Source organism: Hirundo rustica, chromosome 22, assembly GCF_015227805.2.
Source record: "Hirundo rustica isolate bHirRus1 chromosome 22, bHirRus1.pri.v3, whole genome shotgun sequence".
NCBI lineage: Eukaryota > Metazoa > Chordata > Aves > Passeriformes > Hirundinidae > Hirundo > Hirundo rustica.
In genome coordinates this window covers 4,258,528-4,284,038 of record NC_053471.1, presented here as the reverse complement: position 1 = coordinate 4,284,038, position 25,511 = coordinate 4,258,528, and the positions used below count along the sequence as shown (strand labels likewise).

General features: G+C 50.7%; 2 protein-coding genes across 4 annotated transcripts; one reads left to right on the top strand and one right to left on the bottom strand.

Moving 5' to 3' along the window:
* The first annotated feature begins 429 nt into the window (after positions 1–429).
* TPRG1L (tumor protein p63 regulated 1 like) lies at positions 430–4,292 on the top strand. Of its 2 annotated transcripts, XM_040084786.2 has the most exons (6): positions 430–651; positions 732–823; positions 1,341–1,517; positions 2,069–2,222; positions 2,928–3,153; positions 3,369–4,292. In XM_040084786.2, the coding sequence occupies exons 1-5, from the start codon at positions 448–450 to the stop codon at positions 3,120–3,122; spliced, it is 822 nt and encodes a 273-aa protein (XP_039940720.1). In that variant the 5' UTR covers positions 430–447; the 3' UTR covers positions 3,123–3,153; positions 3,369–4,292. The 2 variants fall into 2 exon arrangements, with proteins under 2 accessions (XP_039940720.1, XP_039940719.1); XM_040084785.2 differs by having other exon boundaries at positions 2,928–4,292.
* A 387-nt stretch (positions 4,293–4,679) lies between these two features.
* WRAP73 (WD repeat containing, antisense to TP73) lies at positions 4,680–19,838 on the bottom strand. 2 transcript variants are annotated; one of them, XM_040084700.2, is made up of 12 exons: positions 19,705–19,838; positions 18,485–18,637; positions 17,820–17,936; positions 10,873–10,945; positions 9,967–10,070; positions 9,143–9,229; positions 8,487–8,621; positions 8,323–8,400; positions 6,947–7,052; positions 6,350–6,475; positions 5,432–5,623; positions 4,680–5,151 (listed from the first exon to the last, which is right to left on the bottom strand). In XM_040084700.2, exons 1-12 carry the CDS (start codon positions 19,771–19,773, stop codon positions 5,042–5,044), a joined length of 1,350 nt encoding a protein of 449 aa, XP_039940634.1. In that variant the 5' UTR covers positions 19,774–19,838; the 3' UTR covers positions 4,680–5,041. The 2 variants fall into 2 exon arrangements, with proteins under 2 accessions (XP_039940634.1, XP_039940635.1); XM_040084701.1 differs by lacking the exon at positions 18,485–18,637 and having other exon boundaries at positions 4,714–5,151; positions 19,705–19,816.
* Positions 19,839–25,511: the final 5,673 nt, after the last annotated feature.

Here is a 25,511-nt window from a genome sequence, read left to right as displayed (position 1 = left end):
TCGTCTTGCCGTGTTCCAACTCCCCCGCTTCAAGGTCACTCCGATGAGCAGAGTTTTCCTGGGGAAAAACAAACCGCGCTTGCCCTCCCCCCTGCACCCAACAGACGATTGGGGATACACAGTCACCCCAGGACAGCATGTTACTGATATCTAACCAGCTCTGTGCAAGCGATAATGACAGCACGCAGCGCTTTGTACAGCCCCGGTCCCAGCATCGGTGCGTGACGATGACAACAGCCGATGACGCCCAGGGCCAGCGGAGCGGGGAGCGCTGCTGCCGCGTCCCGCACCCCGCGTCCCGCACCTCGCCGGGCGGGCTGTGCCCGGTAGCGGCCGAGCATCGCGGGCGGGGCTGCAGTGCCGCCTCCCGGCCCGGCGCGGAGCGAGAGGCGGCCCCGGCCCCGCTCCGCCCCGGAAGGCTCCGAGCGCCCGCCCGGCGCCGCCGCGATGCTGCAGCTGCGGGACGCGGACGAGTCCGGCCCGGCCGGCGGCCCCGGCAGCCCCGGCAGCCCCGGAGCCGCCACGCTGGTACCGGCGGGGGCCGGGCCGCCCTTCGAACCGGCCGTGCCGCCGGCCCGGCAGACGCTGCGGCCGCTCAGTGTCCGCACCGCGGGCCGCGCCGGCCGCCTGCGCCAGTACTTCGTGTTCCGGGTGCGCGCAGCGAGGGGAGCGGGGGCGGCCGCGGCCGCTCGGTGCCCGCACGCCCTGACCTCTGCCTTCTCCCCCCGCAGCCCGGCACCATCGAGCAGGCGGTGAGCGAGATCCGGGTGGTCGTGCTGCCCGCCGAGGATGGGGAGGTGCAGAGCGTGTGGCTGCTCACCGAGTGAGTTCCGCGGCGGGATGGGATTGGGATTGGGATGGGAGCTCCGGGCGGGGGGAGATGAGAGCCAGCGCAGCCTGGGCCCCGCGGGGTTGGTCCGGAGCTCTCCTGTGTTAAACTTGGGGAATATTGACGCACGCACAAGGCCCGGAATGGCCCGGGCTGGCTGCGGCCATCATTATTTCATTATTTCTTTATAACCCAGCCCTCCAGATCCAGAGCAACGCTTCCCCGTTAACTCCTTACAAAATCCAGTCCCACAGAGAACCCACTCCTGCAGTAAAGTGCGGGTGTAGCTTAAACAAAGTGACCCAAAGCCCCCTGTGTGCAGCAGGGCACAGACTCCCAGCACACGCAGTGTAAAGCAAAGAAAGGGGGGGGAAAAAAAAAAAAAACACCAGAAAATACACCATCAAACTTCAAATTTGTTCGCCTCAGCAACTCTCCTATCTGCCAAGCTCTGGAGTGTTTCGAGCCAGGAGTCAAAGCCACTTAAAGCTCGGTGGTGTTCTCTCCCCAGAATCGATCACTGGAACAACGAGAAGGAACGCCTTGTCCTCATCACGGACTGGTCCCTCCTCGTGTGCAAGTACAACTTCATCAGCCTGCAGTGCCAGCACGTGACCAGGATTGCCCTCAGCGCCGTGGACACCATCTCTGTGGGCGAGTTTGAGTTCCCACCCAAATCTCTGAACAAGTAAGCAGCCGCAGTCACGTGTGAGTCTGGCACGGTTATTGGGAACACGCTGAGCTCAGCCTGACCACTGGAACGGTCTCGAGAATGCTTCCTTTTGCTTGCTTAACTTTGCAAACAATTACCGAAGGTAACTGCTGGTTTGCTGGGGTGGTGAGTAGCTGCACTAACAGCAAGTTGCTCAAGGACCTTCAAGATAAGAGGAGTAGATGTGGGAGCAGAAACTCATCACCATTACATAATGCAGTAAGTAGGGGTAACACCACCTTAGCACGAGTAAAAAGCTGTGAGTGGCAGGTCCTCTGTACACAGGGGCTATCACAAGGAGGACCAGGGTGTCCCAAGTGCTTCACCTTCTTGCTTTCAGCTCATAAGAATGGCCTTTTGCACGTTTCAAGGGGCTGAATTATTGCATTTCTTGCCAAGTAAAATTTACTATCACTAGTATTTCAAGATAGCTTCTAGTTTCAAGTGCATCCTTTTCAGAGAGAACATTTTTAGTTAACCTTGCTCAAAGACGGGGAAGTTCTGCCCTGTTCATTTTGCACTATCAGGAGGGAAGGCGTCGGGATCCGCATCCAGTGGGACAAGCAAAGCCGTGCCTCCTTCATCAACAGGTGGAACCCCTGGTCCACCAACATCCCCTACGTGACCTTCACCGAGCACCCCATGGCAGACGCCGACGAGAAGATCTCGTCCCTGTGCCGGGTAAGGAACGGCCTCTGCTGCTCCAGGCAGCTCACTGAGCTCGTAGGGTGGACACAACTCGGATTATTTTTAAGCAATACATTAGTTAGTCAAACAAAATAATTTACATCACAGGTAAAATTTAGAGCTGGGAGCTCCATCTCCGCAGTCTCCAAATTTTGATTTGCAGGGTGGCCCCACTGCCCACTTTTGCCGGCCACCCATAGCTGGCTGAAAGACAGATGAAGCCAAAACTTCCGAAGGTGCAGAGTCCTGTAAAACCAGAAAGCAAATGGATCTTGGGCTGTTCCTGCTCTTACTTACCTGACAGGCTGATGGACTTTTCAGCTAGGACTGCCAGCTAATTAACAGATGGTTTAATTGTTCACTGAAAACCTTCACTGAGGCGATTCTCTGTTCTTTTTGTAACAGGTGCTTCCCTCTGAAGGTTTGCCTAAAATTAGAACACTGTTAAGGGTAGCACATCAGTGATGAGGGCAGAACCACAGTCAGAAATAGACACCCGGTCACTGATAAATCTTTACCTTAAGTCAAACATCAGCAGTGTCCTGTGTGAAATTAACTGAATCATTGAGGTTAAATGAGTCACAACCCATAGAGCCCTGACAGCTACAGCTTTAATGCTAATCCTTCACCATTCCCTAGCAGCAGCTGCTTGTCTTAACAGTTTGTACAACAATGCAAAAGCAAGGTGATTTCTTCCAGCTGGAGAACTTTCAAACGCAGCTGATCCAGGCTGTGAAGAAAGCCCACAAGGAGGGCACAGTGCCAGGAAGTGCTAACGGGGTGTTGGTGCTGGAGCGGCCCATCCTCATCGAGACCTACCTGGGACTGATGTCCTTCATCAACAACGAGGCCAAGCTGGGCTACTCCATGACAAGAGGCAAAATTGGATTTTAAACCCCCTTGCGTGTCACCTGCTCAAGGGCGAGTGAGTTGCTGGTGGTGGCCTGGGGAGATGGTGCTGCGGGCAGAGCAGGTGATAAAGCAGAGTCACCAGGGGAAGGAAAGGAGGAGAAAGGGGGAGGTTGTGTGACAGTTCCCAGGGTGTTTGGGGAATGCACAGGTTGGATTTGAAGCAGATGCAGGGTGGTGTCAGTTTTGTATTTTGTACCCGATTTCCAGCCCTCACTGGTCCTTAAGCAGGTTGGATGAGTCCCAGTGCCTGCTCTTCCCAGTCCATGAAGTGCCACTGGAATCTGCTGGAACCCCCAGAGCACAGCAGAACCTTTGTGCCACGGCCCTGCTGTATCCCCGTGTACGGTGTCAAACCCTGTCGTGTGCTTGGGACTGCTTTGTGTTCTTTAAGAGGAATTGCTGTTCCAGTCACCATGATCTCAATGCTCTGATTAATGCCTGTTAGGAATTTTCAAAGCTGTCAGTCAGTCTTTAACGGTATTTGCTGGCTTTTGCTAAAGCTGTGCTGTTCCACCTGCTCAGCAGCGGTTTGTGAACTCAATATGCATTTCTGAGCTTCTTGTAAAAATCCCTCTAAGAACCTACTGGAACTTCTCTATTTCTGTTTCTTTGCTGCAGCCACAGAATAAAGACTGTTGTCAGAGAACGTTGCCAAAAGCCTGACAAACACGTTTGCCTTCAAAGCTGTTCTTTGTAGAACTGAAAAGGAATTCTATTTTGGTTAGATTGATACTCTTAGCCATTTTTCTTAAATCTACTCTAGTTTGGGCCAGGACTTTTTAAATGGAGACAGAGAAAACTTTCAGCACTGTGTGTCAGCCTTGGTTCATACATTCCTGCACTGAACCTCTCATCCAGGGATGAAATCCAGGAGTAGCCCAAGAGATTACAGCTGTAATTGCTCAGGAGGTGACTCTAACAAGCTTTTTCCTTGTGCATGACCTTCTCTCCATGCCCTTTCATCAGAGCATTTATCTGCTGGATGAACAATGTGCTGCAGTGGTGGGTTTTTTGACCTTAATGTAGGTGAGTGTTTGTGAAACTCCTGTTGCAGTCTGTCCTGACTCCAGCTTTCCAAGCTTCTCCATATATTTTCTAAGTTACTTGTTCAATTTTCATTAACCTTGCAGTAAAGTTAAATTTCAACTCTTACTTGGTATTTGTTCTTCATTTTCTGGAGACTGAGGCTGTGAAATTAGGTAGCAAAAGAAAAAATATCCAGTAAATTCCTGAACAAGAGGCTCCCTCCTTGGAAGGACATGGGAAAACAAGGAAGGATATCCAAGTGCTCCTTCCCTGCCAAGTCATCCACTCCTGTTGGGCACCAGAGTTGGGATAAAATCTCCCATTTCAGTTACCTATAATTCAGCATTTTGTAGTGTCAATTGTGATCCCTCTGGGAAAGGTTCCACGTCATAAATCCATGATGGCCCAGGCACAGTTACTGTCACCCAAAATGATTTGTGTGCAAGTAACAGTTCCCTCTGCTGGGATAAACCACTATATCATCACATCACTGATCACACTGAAACAGACTTTCAAGTGCAGAGGTGCAGGTTTATAGTTTGTACTATCAAAATATTTATTGGAAATAGAAAATTTAAATAATAGCTATACATTATATACACACAGAGCTACAGTCTTAGAAAATAAGGGTTCAGAGTTGAAAAAGAGATTCAACTCCATCAATACTCAGGTTGTCTTGCAGTAGACACTCATTCCCTACATTTCACTTGCTACATCACTTCATTCAAATGCAGTCACAATATTTCACACACTGAGCTTGGAGCTCCTTCAAATAAATAACATAAATACAAACACTTCAGACCGGGCAACAGGTTTTGACTCCTTTCCTCTTTCTTCCTCAGACTTGCGAGCGTTTTTAATGCATTTTAGTTCTTTTATTTTACCTCTTCTCTTTCCAAGTAACACACACAGAAGTGGTCCTTACTCAGGAGCAGCATGGAGTCCCCACTGGAATGCCAGGAGAGAGACATAATCTGGAAGTCGCCTGCAGGAAGAGATCAGAGTGTGTCAGCAAGGAGCTGGCAGCCCATCCTCGTGTCAGAGGAAAAGGCAGCTGGAATCAGGCACACCAATCCCTGCTGTCCTTGAGACATTTCCTGTGTCTCACCATCAACTCTTTTCCCAAGGGTGAAAACACCCGCTTTTTAAACAGCTCCAAGAACACACCTGGAGCTATTTCCAGGATAACACTGGCATCCATTTATAAATGGAACAACGTTTTGTCCCTCAGCAGTTGCTGAGGCGTTGTGGCAGCTGCTGCTCACCTTCCCCGGGCACCTGCACGACGATGCAGCCAGCTGGGGACCAGAGGTACACTCTGCTGGTGCCAGTGCACACAGCCAGGCGGGGCTGGCACGGGTCCCACTGGAAATGCTGGATCGTGCACAGCTGCTCCAACACCACCGACAGCTTCAGCTTCCGGATGTCCCAGATCCACACGGCGTTGGGAACGTTATCTGCAGAGGAAGCGGCAGTCGTGAGAGCTGGAGGATAAAAGGATCACGTTTGGTTTATCTAAATGTGCAGGAACAAATAAATTCGAACAATGCAAACTTTTAGGTGCACCCCGGGGTTGGCAGCACTTGGGTTTTGCCAAGCAGAGCCTTCAGGAAATACTCGGCCTTGGAAATATTACAAGAAAAAAGAGGTAAAAGTGATCTAAGTCCATGTCCCAGCCCTTCCCTGGCTTTTATCACATTAGTCTTGATGGGGTTTGTACCTGACCCAGAGCTTTGGCATCCAGGCACAAACGGCTCCTCAGGACCAAAGGGAAAAATGGAACATTAATTCCATGACTTTCACTATTCAGGAAGTCAGAATTCCTCCTGTTATAGGCTGTGCAGAGTTCTGCCTTTTAAGAGACCCAGGCTGTAAGTGGGAAGATGTGTTTCATTTGCAATACAGTGAGCTCACGCAAACTTGAAGAAACATAACCCCCCACTATTTTCATTAAGTACAGAGCCAAAGCTGAGTTCATGCCCTGATCAGCAGTTCTGGCAGCTCACAACAGTTAACACACACTAGAAGACAGGCTGGGATTCCTCTGTAGTTACATATCTCAAAACAGAGCTGATTTTACAGGGCCATGAGTCTTTTTATAGTGCAAAGGATCATTTCTGCTAAGGAAACTCCCCACATGCCCCACATGGTTTCCCCTCTAAGGCAGGGCAGTCGGAACCTACCATTTTTGGTTGCCAGGAAACAGTTATCTGCACTGAAGGCCAACATCCCAACTCCCACTTTGGGATTTGCCCTGTCAGCAACTGGTTTGATGTACTGTAAAGAAACTGGCACCTGGGAAATGTCATCTGGAACAGGAAATAAAAGTATTTCACCAAGTGAGCCTGGACGGACAATGCATTTACATCCAACTGTTAAAACCCCTCATTCTCTGAAGTGATAGGACCACATTTTACTCTTCTCCAAGATGTTCCAATCAAAATTTCGACTGCTTTAAGACATCACATCTTCACACAGCCACCCTACTACTATTCCTGCCCTCCTACAGAAAAGGAAAGGCTGGAAATTCAGGCAAGATTGAGATTAAATCAGGAAAATGAGGAGATATTAATTTTTCTACTACCTCTTAACTAATATTTCAAACACTGTTAACCAAAGGTGATTTACAGTGCCACAAAGACTGAGACTGATTTTTACTGCCCTAGAGAACATCCAGAGGATCTGTTCCACCATCCAAGGGGCAGAGTTCACCTACAGTGTTTATTTAAAGACTTCCCAAGGCAAACTCAAGTGTCTGGTTTGAGTAAACTTTGGCTTACATTTACTCTGTGTGCTGAAGAGAGAACTAGCCAATGCTCTTGTTGGAGGGAAAGAAAGTCTCTCTGTGTCAACAGTTGGGGATTTCTCCACTTCTTTATACACAATCTACAAAGAAACAAGTGAGAGCTCTACAGAAGGGCCTCGGAGAGTTTGAACACGGGCTGTTACCAAATACCCACATCCCACTGGCTCATTTGCACATTTGGTACATCTCAGCATCCCCTGGTTCATCAAGAGTGGCAAGGGCTTCAGTAGGCAGATCTGGAATCCAGTATTCCCAGTGAATCACGGGCCATTTGGAACCATGATCAGGAAGAACACTGCAAAGAGTAAGTCTGAGGGATTGCACCTCGTTCATTATTTCTGACAGCAAATTAAATCATGCCCATTACAGTGCGAACGTCAACCTCATTACTGCAACCAAAAACGTTTGATCTGATTCTATCAGAAACAAAGTGCAGCGCTGCAGAAGGAAAATAGCAAAAATGTTTTAGTGTGCCTGCAACATATTCCCAAACACGAGCACCAGGATAAAACACAGCAACTGCAATTCCTGTCTGTGTAGTGGAGATTAACAGAGCTATTTCCATTTGTTTTCCATGACATATTTTACACCTAACTGGAAGTTAAGGCATTTCTCAGCCGTGAGAAGCTTTGCTGAGGTGCTTTAATGGCTCGTGCCTTGCTTCTGGTTAAGAGGCAGAGTAATGTGAATATTGCAGGCTTAAAATCCACACACAAGCTCTTCCAGGAGGTCTGTTCAGTCCCTCTGCAATGGCAAACAGCACCACACACTGTTCTTGTTACCTCCAGGGATGAGATCAGCTTGGGATTTTGGGAACAGCAGCTCTGCACCTGCTGCCAACAGCCCAGAATCTGTCAGGCCTTGCAGGTACAGGTATAAAGGATAAAAATCAATGCTGACAGATGTTCCAGGAAATGCCCATTAGGTGAGCTGGATGAGCCTGTCCACACAGGATGGAAAATCTGAACACAATCCAGTTCCAGCACTGTTTAAAGTTAGGAATTGTATAAAGCTGAGACAAATCTCTCCTGTTCAGTTTTCCAGTTTGCCATCAGCTGCACACCCAAATCTGTAATGCAGCCACCAAAATACACTGGCACGTGACAGGAGCATCTGAGAATCTATTACTGCTCAAGAGAGATGATCACAGACACACATCCCATTAAATTTGAAAGGATTCCCACATTTTTGTTACATTCCCAGGTTGCCGTGCAATTTCCCAAGCCCTAGCAGGGGAAAAAAAAAACAAATCTCCAGAATGAAATGGATTCATCAGCATCTTTCAGATACAAACAGCAGCACCCAAGCTCTGCTAAGGACTCCATGGATTTGGGATCCATCCACACTTACAGTCTTTTTGTTGGCAATGGTTGCTGGGTGGTCGAGCTCCGTGATCTTCTTCCACGTCACATGGTTCAGGATACGCACCTGGCTCGGGCAGCGTGGCAAGGGCAGACTGTTAGGGCAAAGTCCTCCAAATGGTTTCGATACAAGACGCAGGAAACATTTCTCACCTTCTCATCAAAGCTGCCAATGGCCAGGAACTGGCTGCTGGGACTCCAGGCGATTGATTTGACGCCCAGGGGCCACTCGTAGGCGCAGTAGGAGGAGAGCAGCCGCCCATCGAGGGAGTACAGGAGGACCTTGTACTGAAACACAGAGCTAAAATCCAGCAGTGCTGCTAAAAACCACAGGCAGGCAAGTCAGCCCTGCCCAACTCTGCCTGTTTAACATGCAGCAAGTTAAATACAAAGGTACAAATGGTCTCGTCTCTATGAGTTAAGAGGCTTTGTTGCTCTCTTTTTGGATGAGTACTTTCATTAACTGTAAAAATCACTGTGCAGTGCAATGTCAGTAAAGCTGTAGAAGATTTACATTCTTCCATTATTCTTTCATTATTTCAATAGCAGCTTCTGCAATGTTTACAATTTTTTTGCAAGATAAATTAGAAATAATTTGCTGCCATTGAAGGTTTACAGAACAGCGACATCCACTTGGCAAGGACACGCATCCCCAATACAAGTGTAATATTTAACAAGAGCTGGCCTCACAGCCTTTTATGTTCAAAAGAAACATTTTAAACACTAATTATTTTAGTCACTGCTTTGTTGCAATGATGGTCAAAGACCAGCTTGAACTCCTCAAGAAAATAATCTGTTTTTTCTCCTACCTCTAGGCACGTGTCCCACGCTGCCAACACACAGCCATTGGGAGCCCACTCAATCCCAAACAGATCCTGGGTTTCGGTGTCAAAATGCTGCCCACAAAAGAGAAACCACAAAACCATTTGAAATATGTCAACAAATCCTGTTGCATCTAAGCTGACAGAATGTTCAGTTTTAACCTTCCAAGAGCTACCACAAACACACAAGAGCTTTACGTATGCCAGAGTAGCAACAAAAATATTTCCTCTTGTAATACACGCTGCATTCAGTGGATCTTTGATCCCCTCTACAGAAAAGCTGAAAGTTTCTATACCTTCAAATGAACAGCATTTCAGAAGAAAATTAGTCAAAAATCCAGGAAGCTTAATTCCTTGTTTTAAAGCCCAGTAGAGGATCACATAATCCCAGAATAGTCTGAGCTGGAAGGGACCTTACAGCTCATCTCATCCTATGGGCAGGGACACCTTCCACCATCCCAGGCTGCTCCAAGCTCCATCCAACCTGGCCTTGGACACCTCCAGGGATGGGGCAGCCACAGCTTCCACTACAAGGAAGCTCAAGAACATGACAAACATTTGGTGGTATTTCCCAATTTTTCTCTCAGCTTCTGGTGAGGCTTGGAATTCCCAAACCAGAGGTGACACAACATACAAACAAGTTCTGCGTGAGGTTTAATGGCTGAGATCCAGCCCACGGCCATGGACTGATCCCACGTGTGAACAGTTTATATCACATGTCCCAAGCACTTGCTACTCTCACTGTTTACAGTGGAGTAGTGTGAAATACGTGCAGGTAACCATAGCAGAGTGGGAGGAGAGGCAGAGCTCACCCTGAGGAGCTGCCAGTTGCTGCACACGAAGATGCTGATGAAATCCTTGCAGTCGCGTCGCTCCGCCACGGCCATGTAGCGCCCGTCCTTGGTGAAAGCCACCCCTGCCACGGGACAGATTAATTAAAACTGGCTTAAATAGAAATCAGACAACAAGGCAGAAGAGCTGATGAAGCTTCAGCGAGGAACAGCTACTCCCAATTCAAAGCAGAAATAAAAGAGGAGACAGAATCTCTTCACAGAAGGTCACATTAATCAGGGCAAAGCACAGCGCCACTGATTCATCGTGTCAGCAATTTTTAAGCTCGGAATGTACAATTTCTCAGGATGCAGAGCTCCAGCGTGCTTCAAAACACATCTAACCACTGACAGTTGTTATATAAACCCAACAGATTTCAAATAACCACTTCATTTAGCCCGGCTAAATGGATCAGTTATGCAACCATCAGGTCTCCACCAACTCCCAGGCATTGCTCCCCATCCTCTTGGATTTTATGTGGAATACATAATTGTCTTTGTCATCTCTGGGACACAAGCCTTGGGCAGGAAACTGCTCACCACAGCCATGTGGTCTGACAGCCCTGACACAAGCTTCCATTTCCAGCTTTTCCATATGCAGAAGATAACAAAAGTCGCTTTGGATTAATGTTTTTCATCGCGAGCACGTCCAGCATAACTTAATATCTTAAAGGATCCCTCAGAGGCAAACACAACACATGCACACGTGAGGAGCAGGCACATGGATCAGCTGGAATCCTTCACTCAGACACCACAACCTGGCTGGAGGTGCTGCTCAGCAGGGATGGGACCAGACCCTGCCCAAACATGGAATTTTTCATCACATTAAGGTAATTTCCCTTTCTGCCACGTTAAAGGACCGTTCCCAGGTAGGGGTGTGACACTTACCTTGATGGCACGCTTTGGGGTACTTGATGTAAGACACAGACTTGGTGCACAAGGACCACACCGTGATTCGCAGCTGGGCACAGAGACAGGGAGCAGGTTTAGTTATTTTTGTAGATTAAATTAAAAAAAAAAAAAAAAAAATAGGAAAATGTCAACCCAATTCAGCAACACAAAGTGGATCAATGAACCTTCTGCAATTAATTAATTCTGCAGCTATTTTGTATAACAATGTCCTGGGAAGCAACCATGAGGGATTCTTTCCCAATTTCTGGCAGTTAGCAGGGAATTTATCCCAAGCTTACATGAGTACTCTAGATGGGGATACAAAATTCACACCACTGACATGGAGAAAACCTCTTCACAAACACTGAAGTTCCTGACATTAGCACAAATGTCTTCCCAGTCTATTGCCCAGCGTCACTTTGCAGTTAGAAAAACAAATTCATCACAGAATCTGGAGGAGAAATGGAGAATTTCCTGCCCTTATGAATGGATAAGTTACAGCCCCTTCAGAAAATTGTATAAACCTTGGGAAAAGTGTGAACAGTGAGCTATATATGACAACATTTAGAAACCCTCAGCTTTGATGGTTGATTTGTGTTGTGCCCTTCCCTCCTCAGACACACACAAGGAGGCACCCTTACAGAATGACAGAAAAATTCAGACACCCAAAACCTGCTATGCAAAGCAAGGCTTTACACTGGTGTTTGGGGGATTTCTGGAGAACTGTGCCTCCACAAGCACCAAGAGCTGCAGAGAGGGCAGGCAGCTGCAGAGCCAGCCTCCCCACAGCTCCCCAAGGTCACAGCTGCACTCCAGGCTCTGCCTTGCCATCTGCACATTGCCCAATTAAAAACAAATACTGCCTCTCCCGTAGCAACGGCAGCCCCAGACACACGGGCATTCACCAGGATGGCACGTGAACCTTTGCATTTGGAGCTGGAGCAAGGAATGTTGCCAGGGTCAGGTTTTTAACTTGTGTTTTCCTGCATTTTCCTGCACCAAGGAAGAGCTACGGGTAGGACATTTTGCAGTGAAGCACCTCCATCACAAAGGTGCCTTTCCCTGAACTGTTGAACACCAAAATTCTGATCCATTATGTAAAACACCAGCATTGTCCCCATTTCCCCCTCCTCCCACATCCCAAGCAGCCCAGCAGCATCCCAGCCTTGGGAGGAAGGTTCTCCTACACCTTTTTGTAGGTTTGTCCTTGGCACACCTTTTCCTTCCCTGAAGTACCTGGCACTGTTCAATGGTGACAAAGGATCCCAAGGGAGCAGCCTATGGATCTGCCTCACTGGTAACACTGCAGGCTCTGTGTTGCAACAGAAGCTGGAGGTTTTTTCCCTTGCTGACATGATCAACTTTGGTGGGAAGCACAATTCAAGGGATTCACATGGCTCAAATCAAGCTCCAGATCCCAATAAACACTGCCTCTGCATCAGAGATCCGTGGAATCCCAAACAGTCCCTTCTGCCTTACACGTCAAACTTCTGAGATTTGAAGAAATAACACAGAAATCTTTTTCCATGGAATCACAGAATGGTTTGGGCTGGAAGGGACCTTAAAGCTCACCCTGCCACAGACACCTTCCAGTAGACCAAGTTCCTCCAAGCCCTGTCCAACCTCACAGGGAAGGATTTCTTCTTTCTAACCCTGCCCTCTGCCAGTGTCAAGCCATTCCCCCTTGTCCTGTCACTCCAGCTCCTTGGAAATTGTCTCTCTCCATCTTTCCTCTAAGTTCCCTTCAGGCCCTCCAAGGCCACAATGAGGTCACCTCAAAGCTTCTCCTCTCCAGGCTGGACAATCCCAACTCTCCCAGCAGAGCTGCTCCATCCCTCTGCTCATCCTGGGGCCTGCTCTGGACTCTCCAGGAGCTCCAGGTCCTTCCTGTGCTGGGACCCCATGGCTGGAGGCAGCTCTGCAGGTGGGGTCTCACCTGGGCAGGGCAGAGGGGCAGAACCTCCTCCTCTAAGTTCAGCAGCTCCTGGAGGAATCCACGAGATGAACATTAATCAACTTTTATCCCTGGGGCCGCTCACTTCCAGCCACCCAAACACAGCGTTGTCAGTCTGCTCCTCAGGCAAGATTTACTTTAAAAATACCAACACGATGCCTCCACACATTCTTCTGCAGCAACTGCAGCACTGAAATGCTGCTGGGGACTATTAATTGCAGCCCTAAATGCACTGGCTGCCTTGCCTCCCTGAGCAAAACACACAACACACATTCTCCAGCCACTTAATACAAGCTTAGCAGCTGCAGGCTTCAAATGCTGAGAGCTGGATCATCGTTTTTCCTGTCAAAGGCATCTGAGTGCTGCTACTCGGCCTCATGAACAGCTCCCCTGGCCTGCTGGGCAGCAAACACACTTCCACCCTGCACCACGCTGGCTGCTCCAAGCCTCAGGGAGCAACACCTTGCTGCTCACGTTGAGCTCAAGGAGAAAATCTCCTGGAGACAGGACACAGCACAGCCCGTGCTGAGCTCCCGCTGTCACCTCCGCCCTGCCCGAGGCTCAGCCAAAGAAGAGGCAAGGCCACCTCTGTTTGAAAATATTTCTGCATCCATCTCTGCTCCATCACACAGGCACAGAATCATTTAGGATGGAAAAGCCCTCAAAGACCACCGAGTCCAGCTATCTCCCCAGCACTGTCGAGGCCACCATTAGACCACATCCCCAAGTGCCAAATCTAAATGTCTTTTAAATTCCTCACCACTCCACCGCTCCCTTGAGGAGCCTGTCCCAATGCTTGACAACCCTTTCCATGAAGAGATTTTTCCTAATATCCAACCTAAATCTCCATTTGCTGTAAAAACAGCAGCTTCTCCAAAAGCCTTGTGACTCCTCAAGGGGAACAGGAATGGCTTTCCTGTTCTTCACTGCTGAGCACGTGCTCCTGGCACTGAAACATCAGTGCCATCACACCCTGATACTGCTGAGGGGGCACTGCCCCAAAACATGGACAACAAACTGCTCCAGTGCCTCTGCAGCACTGGGGAGAGCCCACAGAGCACAGCCAGCACACACACAAAAATACACCCGCAAAAACCCAGACTACAGCTAAACCAGATGCCTCTAAGTGTCTGATAAGCAAAGCCATCATCTTCACACCATCTATCAGCCTTTAACATCTAATAAGAGCAGAGAATCACAGCATGGTTTGGGTTGGAAGGGGCCTTAAAGGTCATCTTGTTTCAAATCCTCTGTTCACAGATTCACTGAAGTTGCAAAAGACCACCAGGATGGGGACTCCACCACCTCCCTAGGCAGCGCCTTCCAAAGCCTCATCACCTTTTCCATGAAGAAATTCCTCCTGATGTCCAACCTGACCCTCCCCTGGCAGAGCCTGAGGCTGTGTCCTCTCATCCTGTCCTTCTCTGTCTGTTGAACTCCACTCTCTCCCCTGCAAGGGCTGCAGCTCAGAGGGAAGCACACAGATACATTCTACAATTCCATTGTAACTTCTCACCCAAATCACACAACTTGATGGTTTGGCCTAGTGCTAGGAACATTCAAAACCAAATCATTTTGATCCCTGAAAGTAGGATCCTTTTCTGTTGTTCCATTTGTGCCCACTCAGACATTCCTACAGAGAAACTCACATTATGTGCTAAATGTACAGATTTCACACCCCCTTCCCTTAACGCTGTGTTTACAACTGAATTGTGACAGCAAGGGAAAACCTTCATATTCCCACCTGGAACATTCCACAATCTCATTTAAACTGCCAACATAAATGAGATGAAGAAGATTAGAAGGATTATGTCACAGCTTGCAGACAGGATCAGGAGCAACAGAAACACCAAACACAGAGGGTGAGAAAAGAAACCAAACGCTTCAAAAATTACAGGAAATTTCCATTGCCGCTCGTTGCCTTCCTCAGAGAATTCACAGAGAATTCTATATTTTTTATATATATTATATATATTTTTTATATATATATATATATAAAATATATTATATATATTTTATAGAAGGAGAACAGCCCATGGTCAGTGAAGTCTGCAGCAAGCCCTTCTCCACGGCTCCTTTTGGGGGATACTTCCACTTCAGCATAGATGACTCGACTGAGTGGAGTTGTCAAACTCAAATCCTCACGATAATGGTGTCTGAGAAGTTTTCAGCTGTTGTTTTGCAGTGGAAAAACAAACCAAAAGCAGAAGCATTTTTAAAATAGCCTAAAAACAGCTGAGAAATAAAAAGTATTTAGATGGTAACGTGATAAACAGTCTCCAGCGCTGGGCCCAGGACCACAGCCCGATGTTGACAGCTCCAGGCAGGTGTAGGACTGGTGATTTTCAGCAGACAAAAACACACTTTTAAACAACCTACAGCTCAAATGACTGTCAACTCTTGTCCCAGACTTGACTGGGTCACTCAGCCCCCTTACATAGCAGTGTCTGTCAGCACCGGATTTCAGAAGATTATTCGGAGTACATTCCTCGCCAGGAAGCATTTTTCAGCCACGCACAGTTACTAAGGATTAGCTGGGATACACACAGAAACACACACTTTTCCCTGCTGCTGGAGTTCCAAAGAAGCTACTTAATGCTTAAGGACCTGCCATGGAATGAGACAAAGTATGTAGTTCATAAGCACAGCTCTTCAGAGAAACACTCCAGAACATCTTCACGCTCTTTATCCCAAAACAGGAGGGTCATGAGGAAGCAGAGAATCACAGAATCCCAGGATGGCTTAGGTTGGAAGAGACCTTAAAGCTCATTTTATCCCATCCCTTGCCATGGGCAGGGACACCTTCCACTAGACCACGTTGTTCCCAAGCCCTGTCTAACCTGGCTTTGAGCACTTTCAGAAATATGAAGAGGATCCATTTGCTTTCCTTCAGATCCTTCACCTGCAGCTGTTAGTTAAGCTCTGCCTGTGCCTGTAAATCCTGGTGGAACAATGGCACTGGAAGGACTCACGTGGGGTTCAACACCCTCCACAAGTCACACTGACAATGTGGAACTGCCTCCCAGAGCAGAGGAGGAACACTGATCACAAAGAAACCCTACAAATTAGCTGATGAATTCCAAGTGTCAGAGGATGGTGCCAGACTCCTTTCTTAGGTGCCAGTGACAGGACAAAGAGTAATGGCCATAAACCAAAACACAAGTTCCACCTCAACATGAGGAAGAATTTCTTTTCATGGAGGGTGGCAGAGCACTGGAACATCTTCCCAGGGAGGGCATGGAATCTGCCTCTCTGGAGACATTCCAAACCCACCTGGATGCTTTTCTGTGTCACCTGCTCCAGGTGACCCTGCCCTGGCAGAGGGGTTGGACTGGACCATCTCCAGAGGGCACTTCCAACCCCAGCTATTCTGGGATTCTGCAATGATTTTTCTGAGGCACTGGTTAGTACAGATTGCTAGAAAGAAATTAGCACAATCATAACCTTTAAAAAACTCAGGGAATAAGAAAGTTCCTTGTGAGCTGTCAGTAGAGTTCACATATTGACCTGAGGAACAACAAGAACGAGTGGTCACTTGGTGCTGTTTGGAAGTCACCAAAGCCCAGCTGAGCTGGCTGACAGGGAACCCCCAAACCCTCCAGGCAATCTCTGGATTTGATAACAAATATCTGATATTAAATATCCTGAGCACTGCCCACATCCATCCCCCCAGACTGTGGATTTAGCAGGGAGGGAGTAAACACAGCTCCAACCACGGCCTGGCCCCGGCAGCTGTCTGACAACAGCTAATTTAGCAACCTGTTTACAGCTGGAAAGGAAACTTATCCCAACACAGATGCCAACTTGGCAAAGGCTTAATGAAATCCTCTAAGGTCAAACCAAGTTCTGTTGGGAGGCAATAAATCCTCGCTGGTCCACCCCCACACACACGTGCCACGAGATCCTCTCTGGGAGCCTCACGCAGCCCCAGCCTGCAGCTCTGCCTCCTCCGCTGCTGCCTGACCAGCAGGGATGGCTGCACTGCCTCCAGGCTGGAATTCTGGGCTTGTTTTGAATTTTTATTGCTGCTTTTAGGGCAATTCATACCCGGGAAAACCAAAGACTAAACTCTGCACTCCTGTCTAGAGGGATGGAAGATAGGGTGTGTACACACACGGCAGAGTCCACGGCCAGATCCCACTAACACTGGGATTTGCCCAAAAGGGGGAATCCTGCACTGCAGCACGTGAATTCTGTGCTAACCAGTGTTGTGGCACAAGATCCTGTCACCCAAAACCCTCCCAGAGGTTTGGAAAGAGCAAACACAAGTGTCTCAAATGCTGTTTCTGGCTGTTTTCTGACCCTTCATTGTTGTACTGAATACCAGGAATCATCAGCTGTAATCCAAAAGGTGGCAGAGTCAGAATGCACAAGCCTTCCAACGAACCGACCATCCACAAACCAATTTGGATCCTACATTAGTAGCATTCCCCAATATGGGTCTTAAAAAGCATTAAAGGTGTTATAATTTTAATTTTACAAGTGGTTCCACCAGTGGTGTGGCTCCTATGTGTCAAATCAAATTGTTGGGAAAATATTTCCAGGATCTGGATCTAAATCTCATCTCACAGGTCAATAAACATAAGCTTAAAGTTTTAATTTAAAATCACTCTGAAACATTTACGGTTTGGGGTTTTTTAACAAGAAATCCTGAGCTTTTCTCACCGTGCAAGCAACATAATGGATTTTTAAGACTGCTCAGATGAATGCCATCAAAATCAAAAACATCAGGATATGTTCTAAGCCACACAATTTTACCTTCAAATTTAAGCATCCATTTCCTATCTCACCACCAGAAGCAAGAGGACAAAATGTCAGTGTGATAACAACCATGTAACCTGGAATTAACCTGAGTTACACACAGGAGTACAGAGCTGCACCCGTGCTCTCCACCACCACTGCAGCTTTAAGGGCTTTGGGTTATTTTAGGAGGCAAAGGGCAGACAGCAACATCTGACACCGAGGGGAACAACCCTGCCTCCACACTCACATGGAACTCGGTGGTGTTGAGGATGTGACGCCCGTCCGGACTCCAGCATGAAGCCACCAATCCCGCGGAGCCCTCGTCGATCTTACAGTGCCAGTCCGGCTGCTCCAGGGACCAGACCTGGGGCAGGGAGCAACCAGACAGAGCAGGAAGCATCAGCTCAGCCAAACCTCTGCTCAGGAGGATTCCCTGCAGCTGGCAACAGGCTCCTGCATCCCGCCTCAGGGAGCTCAGGAACACCCCACCACCCGCAGCCATGAAGGACTGGCGCTGGATCCCGCTGCAAAAGTGAGTCCCACACCTCTGGGTGATCACGGGAATGGCAAATGATGTGGAGTTGTTTTGGGTTTTTTTTTCTGTGACAAATATTCTGAATATCCAACATTTAAACGGGTTTAGTCCATTTAACAAACTTGCACGTTACTTATTTCCTACTACAGTGAGAAACTGGCGAGATAACCTCCAATTCTGATCTGTTTCGCTAGATATTTTTAAGCTAAATATTCTTTTTCAAACTAAGATGTTTGTTGCGGCTTTCAAAATCCTGGCACTATTGGGTTATCCTCAGAGGTGCTTCAGCAAAGCCTCAGACTAGTGCTGGCTGTTAAGCTCTCACATCACACCCAAATCCCAGCAGGAAACACACCGTGTCCTGCTTTCATCCTCACCTGGACAATGCCCCGCTTGTACATGGCACACAGGATGAACAGGGAGTCCGAGGACCACTCCAGGTACTGGATCTGATCCAGGCAGGTGTAGAGCTGGCGGATCTGCAGGGAGCTCGCATCCCGAACCACCAAGCGGTGCTGCATACACGAGGCCTGGGGGGCACGGGGACAGGGCTGAGCTGGGGCAGGATCCTGGATGGAGCACCGGGGCTGTCCCTGCCAGGCTCGCTGTGATCCCAGGTTTAGTTCAGAGAGGGTCAATGTTGTGTTTTAAAAAAGAATAAAAATCCTCCTTGTGAGTGGTGAGCCACTGGCACAGGTTGCCCAGAGCAGCTGTGGCTGCCCCATCCCTGGAAGTATCCAAGGTCAGGCTGGACAGGGCTTGGAGCAGCCTGGGATAGTGGAAAGTGTCCCAGCCCACGGCAGGGGGTTTGAACTAGATGAGTTTTAAAGTTCATTGCACTCCAAACCAGTCTCGGGTTCTGTAATTCTATTCTATATGCACTGAGTACTGCAAACTACAGTGAGAACTAACCCAGGGGGAAAGGGGGTTTTATAATATTAAATAAAATCCACATTGATTCCATCACTGCTGAGTAAGTAACTCCACTTTTTAAAAAATCATTTTCTGTCTTATAACTTGTTTTATTTCATAGAAACGCAGAATGGTTTGGGTTGGGAGGGACCTTAAAGTTCATCCAGTTCCACCCCCTGCCATGGCAGGGACACCTTCCACTATCCCAGGCTGCTCCAAGCTCCATCCAACCTGGCCCTGGGCACTTCCAGGATCCAGGGGCAGTCTCAGCTTCTCCGGGCACCCTGTGCCAGGGCATGACCACCCTCACAAAGAAGAATTCCGTCCCAATATCCTATCTAATGCTACTCTTTGGCAGTGTGAAGCTGTTCTCCCTTGTCCTGCCTCTCCAAACCATTGTAAAGCGCCTCCCTCCATCTTTCCTATAAGCTCCCTTCAGGTACTAATTTAAAGTACTAATTCATCTGACTGATTGAGGTTAATTAAACCTAATTTAGGTCTCCGGTATCGACCCTTACTGCCTCAAAGCCTCTCGGCAGCAGCCTCTGTGCTCAGGCCCGCAGGCTCCGGGGCTCCATCGCTGTCCGCTCCGCATCCGCCGTCAGCGCGGCCGCGGCCGCTCGGGGGCCCTGCCAACCGCCCCGTTCCGGGCCGCGCGGCCCCGCTGACCGCGGCCGACACTCACCAGGCATTTTCCGTCGGGGGAGAAGCGGCCCAGGAGCCCCGAGAGCCTGAACAACTCCGAGAAGTTCATGGCGAGCGCGGCGCCGCCGGGATTCGAACCCGCCGCGCTCCGCCCGCCCCGCTGCCCTCCGCCGGGGCCCGCCGGAAGGGGCGGGGCCGCGCGGGCGGGGCCGCCCCGGGGCACGCCGGGAGTTGTGGTCCCCGCGCCGGCCCGGCAGGGGGCGCCCGGCGGCGGGAAGCGCGCGGGAAAGCGCAGCGTGAGCCGTATTTGGTATGCAAATGAGATGCTAATGAGCCGGGTAATGACGTAGTTAATGAGGGGCTTCTTCCCCCTCCTCGCCCTGCCATCGGGGAACCCTCCCTTATTTGGCGCCTTTCCACGGGCAGAGTCCCGCGCCCGGCCAACCCTGGCTAATTAATCAGCCCTTCGGGCTAATCACTACTGCCGGCTAATTACCGACAGCAACGGGAGCAGAGGTGGGATGTTCCGCCAGATTCCCCGGACAGGAGAGAGGAACTAACCATTGCAATAGAGATACCCCAGCAAAAAGGATGTGAACTGTCTGGAATCAATCAATCGATCAATAAATAAATACAGGCACACCAGGGGATGGGCAGATCCCACAAAACCCCTCTCAGGGGGCATATTCCTTTGGAAAACATCCCCTCCCCATGCAGCCGGCTGCCGGGGAGCAGAAGAGCCAAGGGGGAACGAGGACGATGACAGTTCCCAAAACACAGTCAGTGTCTGCACGGCTCCGGTCCCGCGGGCTGAGGCTCCCCTGCATCCCTTCCCCGCTGGACAGCCAGCGGATGCACAGCCGCCTCCCTCTGTCCCCACGGTCTGTACCCCCGGAATTTTGGGGTGGCTCCTGCCCCAGTGACACCACAACCCGGCTGGACCCCGCTCCCTCTTCGGGGGCACAATCACCGGCACTTAAACATAAACCGCACCATCAAAATTATTGAGGATTCGAGTCTTGATTTCATTACGGATTATTTGGCTTCCAAAAACTTTTTCCAGCCCCATCGATGAGGGGTTGGGGTTTTTTTTGTTCTTTTTTTTTTTTGGGGGGGGGGGGCAGGGGTGAAAGCATCTCTTTTCTGTCCCCGCAACAGAGGGACAGACGTGGCAGCCGCTGTGCCGTCACCACCTGCCCCACGTGTGATGTGGGGCTGCCTGCGGGCAGAGGGGTCTGTTGGTCCCCCAGTGGGGACAGGGGACCCCAACACAAGCCCAAGGACGAGCAGCGCTCGCTGCCTGCCTGGGTGACCGGGGGAGAGTGACCGGCGACACGGGAGTTTGTGAGGGGGGTGTCAGCGTGACAGAGTGAATGTGAGTCCACAATTAGCCTCGCGGGTGATGGTTTTTAATCAGAAATGTTTAGTCTTCACCCACTGCCCCTCTCCTCGGCAAACCGCTGTTCCCCTGGGGGGGATCCCGGAGCCCTTCCCGATCCCCCCAGGCTGCCCCAGGAGAGATGATCGGTCACTTGGCCGAATGCAAACACAAAAGCTGCTCAGTCCGCCAATCTGACGAGGGGAAGAACCTCCTCGATCCACCGTAACTGTGCTTTGCTGGATGCTCCATCCCTGGAAGCGTCCGAGGCCGGGTTGGACGGGATTTGGAACAACCGGGGACAGTGAAAAGTGTCCCTGCCCGTGGCAAGGGTGGAACGAGTCCATCTTTCAGCTCCCCTCCGACACAAACCATTCCTGATTCTGGGACGGATGAAAGGCCAGCGGTGCTGCCGGGTGGCCGCCACTGTCGCAGCCCCCGCAGCCAGCTTTGCCCCGGCGTCACTCTGGCGCTGGTGACCAGCTTTAATTCCCTGGCACGCTTGGCTGAGCACTCCCCACCCCCTCCCAACTGCCTCCTATTCCAGGAAGGAGCGCAAGGAGCTTTTGCCTCACTTTTCACACAGCTTTCAGCAGCTCCAATGTCATTGCCTTGGCGACCGGGACGCTACTCCAGTGTAGTGCGGTAAATACCGTAGATCCTCAATCCCAGGCCGCTCCTGTCTGCGGGAGACCTCCGGGGGAACTCAAAGCACAGGTAGGAGGGAAAAGAAAAAAAAAAAAAAAAAAAAACAACAACAACAAACTACCGAAGGAAACCCCTTGCTTTGGGTGCGTGTGAGTTTCTCGGCACGACCCTCTCCCGATAACGCGGCTGGAAGATGAACTGCGGCCACTTTGCTCCGTGGGCTTAAAAGTGTCTTGGAAAGTTTGCTCCCAAGCGCCTTAACTGCGGAGTGAAAGCACTTTCGGAGGAGCCTTGGATGGGAGAAGCAAGGGAGGGGCTGGATCCCGGTGGGATGCAGGGGCTGGGGGGATGCGCCGGGTCCCTGAGCTGCCGAGGAGGGACGGGAGCAGCGGCCTCAGCCTCCTGCCCCATCACGGGCTGCTGACCGTGGCTGCAGCCAGAGAGGATTTCTGTCCAACTTGCCTCCTTCTTGGAAAGAAAGTTGTTGATAAGCTGCTGGGCCCCCACGGAAGGGTCCTGAGGTTCGAAGTGTGCTGCAGGAAAGCTCACTCGCTCTCCAGTGCTTTAACAAAGTTCATTTTGCAGGTGTGAGTTTAACAGTCCGGGACTAATGAATGGTAGCACAGGGCAGCGTTGGCACCCTGGGACTGGCGGCGTTTTTGCAGACGTTGAGGTGTTTGCTGTGGGCTGGATGAGCCTGATGGGTCTCGTTGTGCAGAGGAGAGAAGGTCCGGGGCCAGTCCCCAAGTCATGGAGCTGCTCCGTGTGAGAGGTGGAAAAGGCTCTCGGCAGCCGTGCTCTCCCTTGAGAGTCCTCGGGAATTTGTCACAGCCCTGTTACAGTGGGTTTGTGCATTTATCTCCCTTTCAGCTGGCTGCAAAACGCTGCCCTGTTTCGTTCTGGGCTGTTGGAGCGGTGGGATAGCAGCGAGTCACCAAGTGATAACCAACACTGAGCGCTTCTGGTGCTAAACCTGAGCCCTGAGGGTGACAGTGAGATCAAAGATGCTCCCTCCAGAGAGCGCAGAAAGTCAGCGTGCAGGCAGCGCTCCCAGCAAGGCTGAGAGCCCACAGCGCCCTTCGCCGTCCTCTCTGTGACGAAAAAAAGTCGAGTTTAAAATCTTTCTAATAATTTATTCAGGCTCTGTGGTCACAACACGTGAGCGAAGTACGTTCGGATAGAGGGAGATTGATCTGCTCTGCTTCTCCAGGGAGTTGTTCTCCCACCTTGGGGTGGCTGTAGGGACCTCACTCCGTGCTTCTCCTTCTCCCTCTGTCTCTGGGGCTGGGCTTTTCCACAGCAAAGTGGAAAAGTGAGCGCGTGGAGCTTTTCCATCCTAATCTTTGGGAATTATTTCAGTGGCCGTTCACAGGGAAGCTTCACGGCAGCCCCGCCGTGGGCTGAGCCGGGTCCCAGCGGAGCAGAGGTGGAGGATCGCCCCTTCGCAGGCTTTCTCTTCCCCGCTGCCGGGCTCTTTTCCCGTGTGCGGTCTCCCTGCAATGCCCTGACTAGCAACAGAGGGAAGCAGCAATCCAGGGAAGGCTGGAGCCGGCTCGGAGAGCAGCTCTCCCAATGAACGCCAGCAAATCCCACCGGCAACCGGGGATCCCAGCACCAACCCCCTGGTTTGCACGTTTTGGTCTTTTTTTTTTTTTTTTTTTTTCTTTTCCCGTAGAAACCTGCAATAAATGCAGCGCCGGTCCCTCCCGAGCCGTGCCAGCCGTGCCAAGCATCCCCCACTGCCTCCCTGCCGCCTCGAGGCAGAAGGGATGGAGAATTCCTTGCTGCACCCTTTCCGTGAGCGAGGAGATTCCCCACTTTAATAAGGAGTTTGGGATCTCTGGAAGTGATAATCCTCCTGGTGGAGTCTGCCTGGAGAGCTCTTGCTGGAAGAAGTCAGGATGAAACCTCAGATCTTCCCTCTGGTGTGGGGAGCAGACGCAGTCAGGGCAGAGGCAGAAGAGGCTCGAAATTGAGGGGCTGGAAGGGGCAGGGAGCTGAGCTGGGCTGTGGCTGGTCCTGGACTCAGCCCCAGGTGCCATTTGCTCAGCTTTGGGCACAGGAATTGCCTGGAACATTTCTGGAGCAATGCAGAGTTAGGCTCTAAGGCTCTTCCCAATTTACCTTTAGCTCCGGCGTTGCACAAAGCTCCCGCTGCTTCCCACAGGGTGACTTTTCCTTCTGCAGGACCTCGCCACCACAGCGCTCTCCCACCTTCCCAAATGTGAAAGCATTCCCTGACACGGGGCTCTAAATGGCCCCTCCTTTCAGAAGGAATCAGATCAGTGCCAGACGAATTTTGGGGAACCCTTTCTGTAGGTAAATTGGTTGGTAAATTCCTTACCAAGCCAGGTGCCTGGTGCCAGGCTGTCACTCTTGCTGCAGAGGAGTTTTCCCAGGATGAGCAGGGGTCAGAGCAGCAGGGATGCACCTCAACAGCATCGACCACCCCAGCTCCCCTTTGCACCCTTTAATTCAGAGCTCAAACATGAGAAAACGCTGGCCTGGCTTTGCACACCCGGCTCGTGCTTTGAAAGAATGAAAGGGAACTTCCGAAACGCCCTTAAAATAGTCAGATTTCTTTCATTTTGAAAATGAGAGCAGCCACGTGGTTAGAGCTGGTGTCACCCGTGATGACCACACAGCCGGGGCGGTGCGGAGGTGCTTTCTCCTCCGGAGGAAAAGGCCTGGCTACTTCCTGAAGCTGCTCTGGGCCAGGAAAAGCAGCATGGAAGAAGGGTAAGGCCGCCAGCAGTCCTGTTCTGCCACCTGCATCTGTTCTAGGCTTTTCTTCCTCTCAGAGCTGCCCGCAGGTCCTTTCATTTCTCTGTGTGTCACACGTGGGATGAGGAGGGATGGGAGGACATCAGACCCTCCCTGTTAGCTGTCCCTCCATGGGACCCGCGGGGAATGAGCCCTCCTGTGCCCTCCTGTGCCCTCCTGTGCCCTCCTGTGCCCTCCTGTGCCGTGGGAATTCCTCCAGGCAGGGTGGCTGCGGATGCTGTGTTTTGTAGAAAGCAGCTCACGGGATCTTCCCTGCTTTCATTTTAACTCCCTCCCCTGCAGTCACCCGGTCCCCAGCTGAGTCAGAGGGGCCCAGGGGACCCCGAGCATCCCTCACTCAGGGACCAGCTGCCCTCGACTCGGCTGCTGACACCCCAAAAGCAGGAAGCGTCGGGTTTTCACTCTGAGATGTCGCAGCTGAGGTGGGATGCTAACACCGGCGTGGGTAAAAGGGGCAGCCAGATGTGCCTGGGGGTGTATCCGTGTCAGCCAGGCCAGGGAAGAGATCCTGCTGCTTGGGGGGAGAGGGCAAGGGAGGAGGAAGATGGCTGCCCATAGGGGAGGAAGGCAGCACGAGGCTCAAGATGGCTCTGGGAAACCTCTGGCTGCTGGGTCTGAGAGGCTCTGGGCACACGGGGAGAGCTGGGCTGGGCTGCCTCCCTCCCTGAGGCCAAGAATCCTTCTGCAGGGGCGAGGGGAACGGGCTGGACTGAGCGTGGATCTGGTTATGGCTGTGCAGCAGCATCCGGGAGGTTTTGGCTGAAAAACAAATTAATTCCTCTGATCCTGGGTCATCGCCGACTGCTGGGAGTGTGGGCATTGTCCCCACGATGGGCCACGGGGGTGTCCAGACCCGTGGTGCCTCATGATGGGCTCTGGGGGTCTCTGGTCCTGTGTGTCCCCCAGAACGGGCTCTGGGGGTCTCTGGTCCTCTGCACCACACCCTCCACAATGGTTCTGGGGGCTCTGGTCCTGTGTGTCCCCCAAAACAGGCCCTGAGGGTCTCTGGTCCTGTGTGTCCCTCACAATGGTTCTGG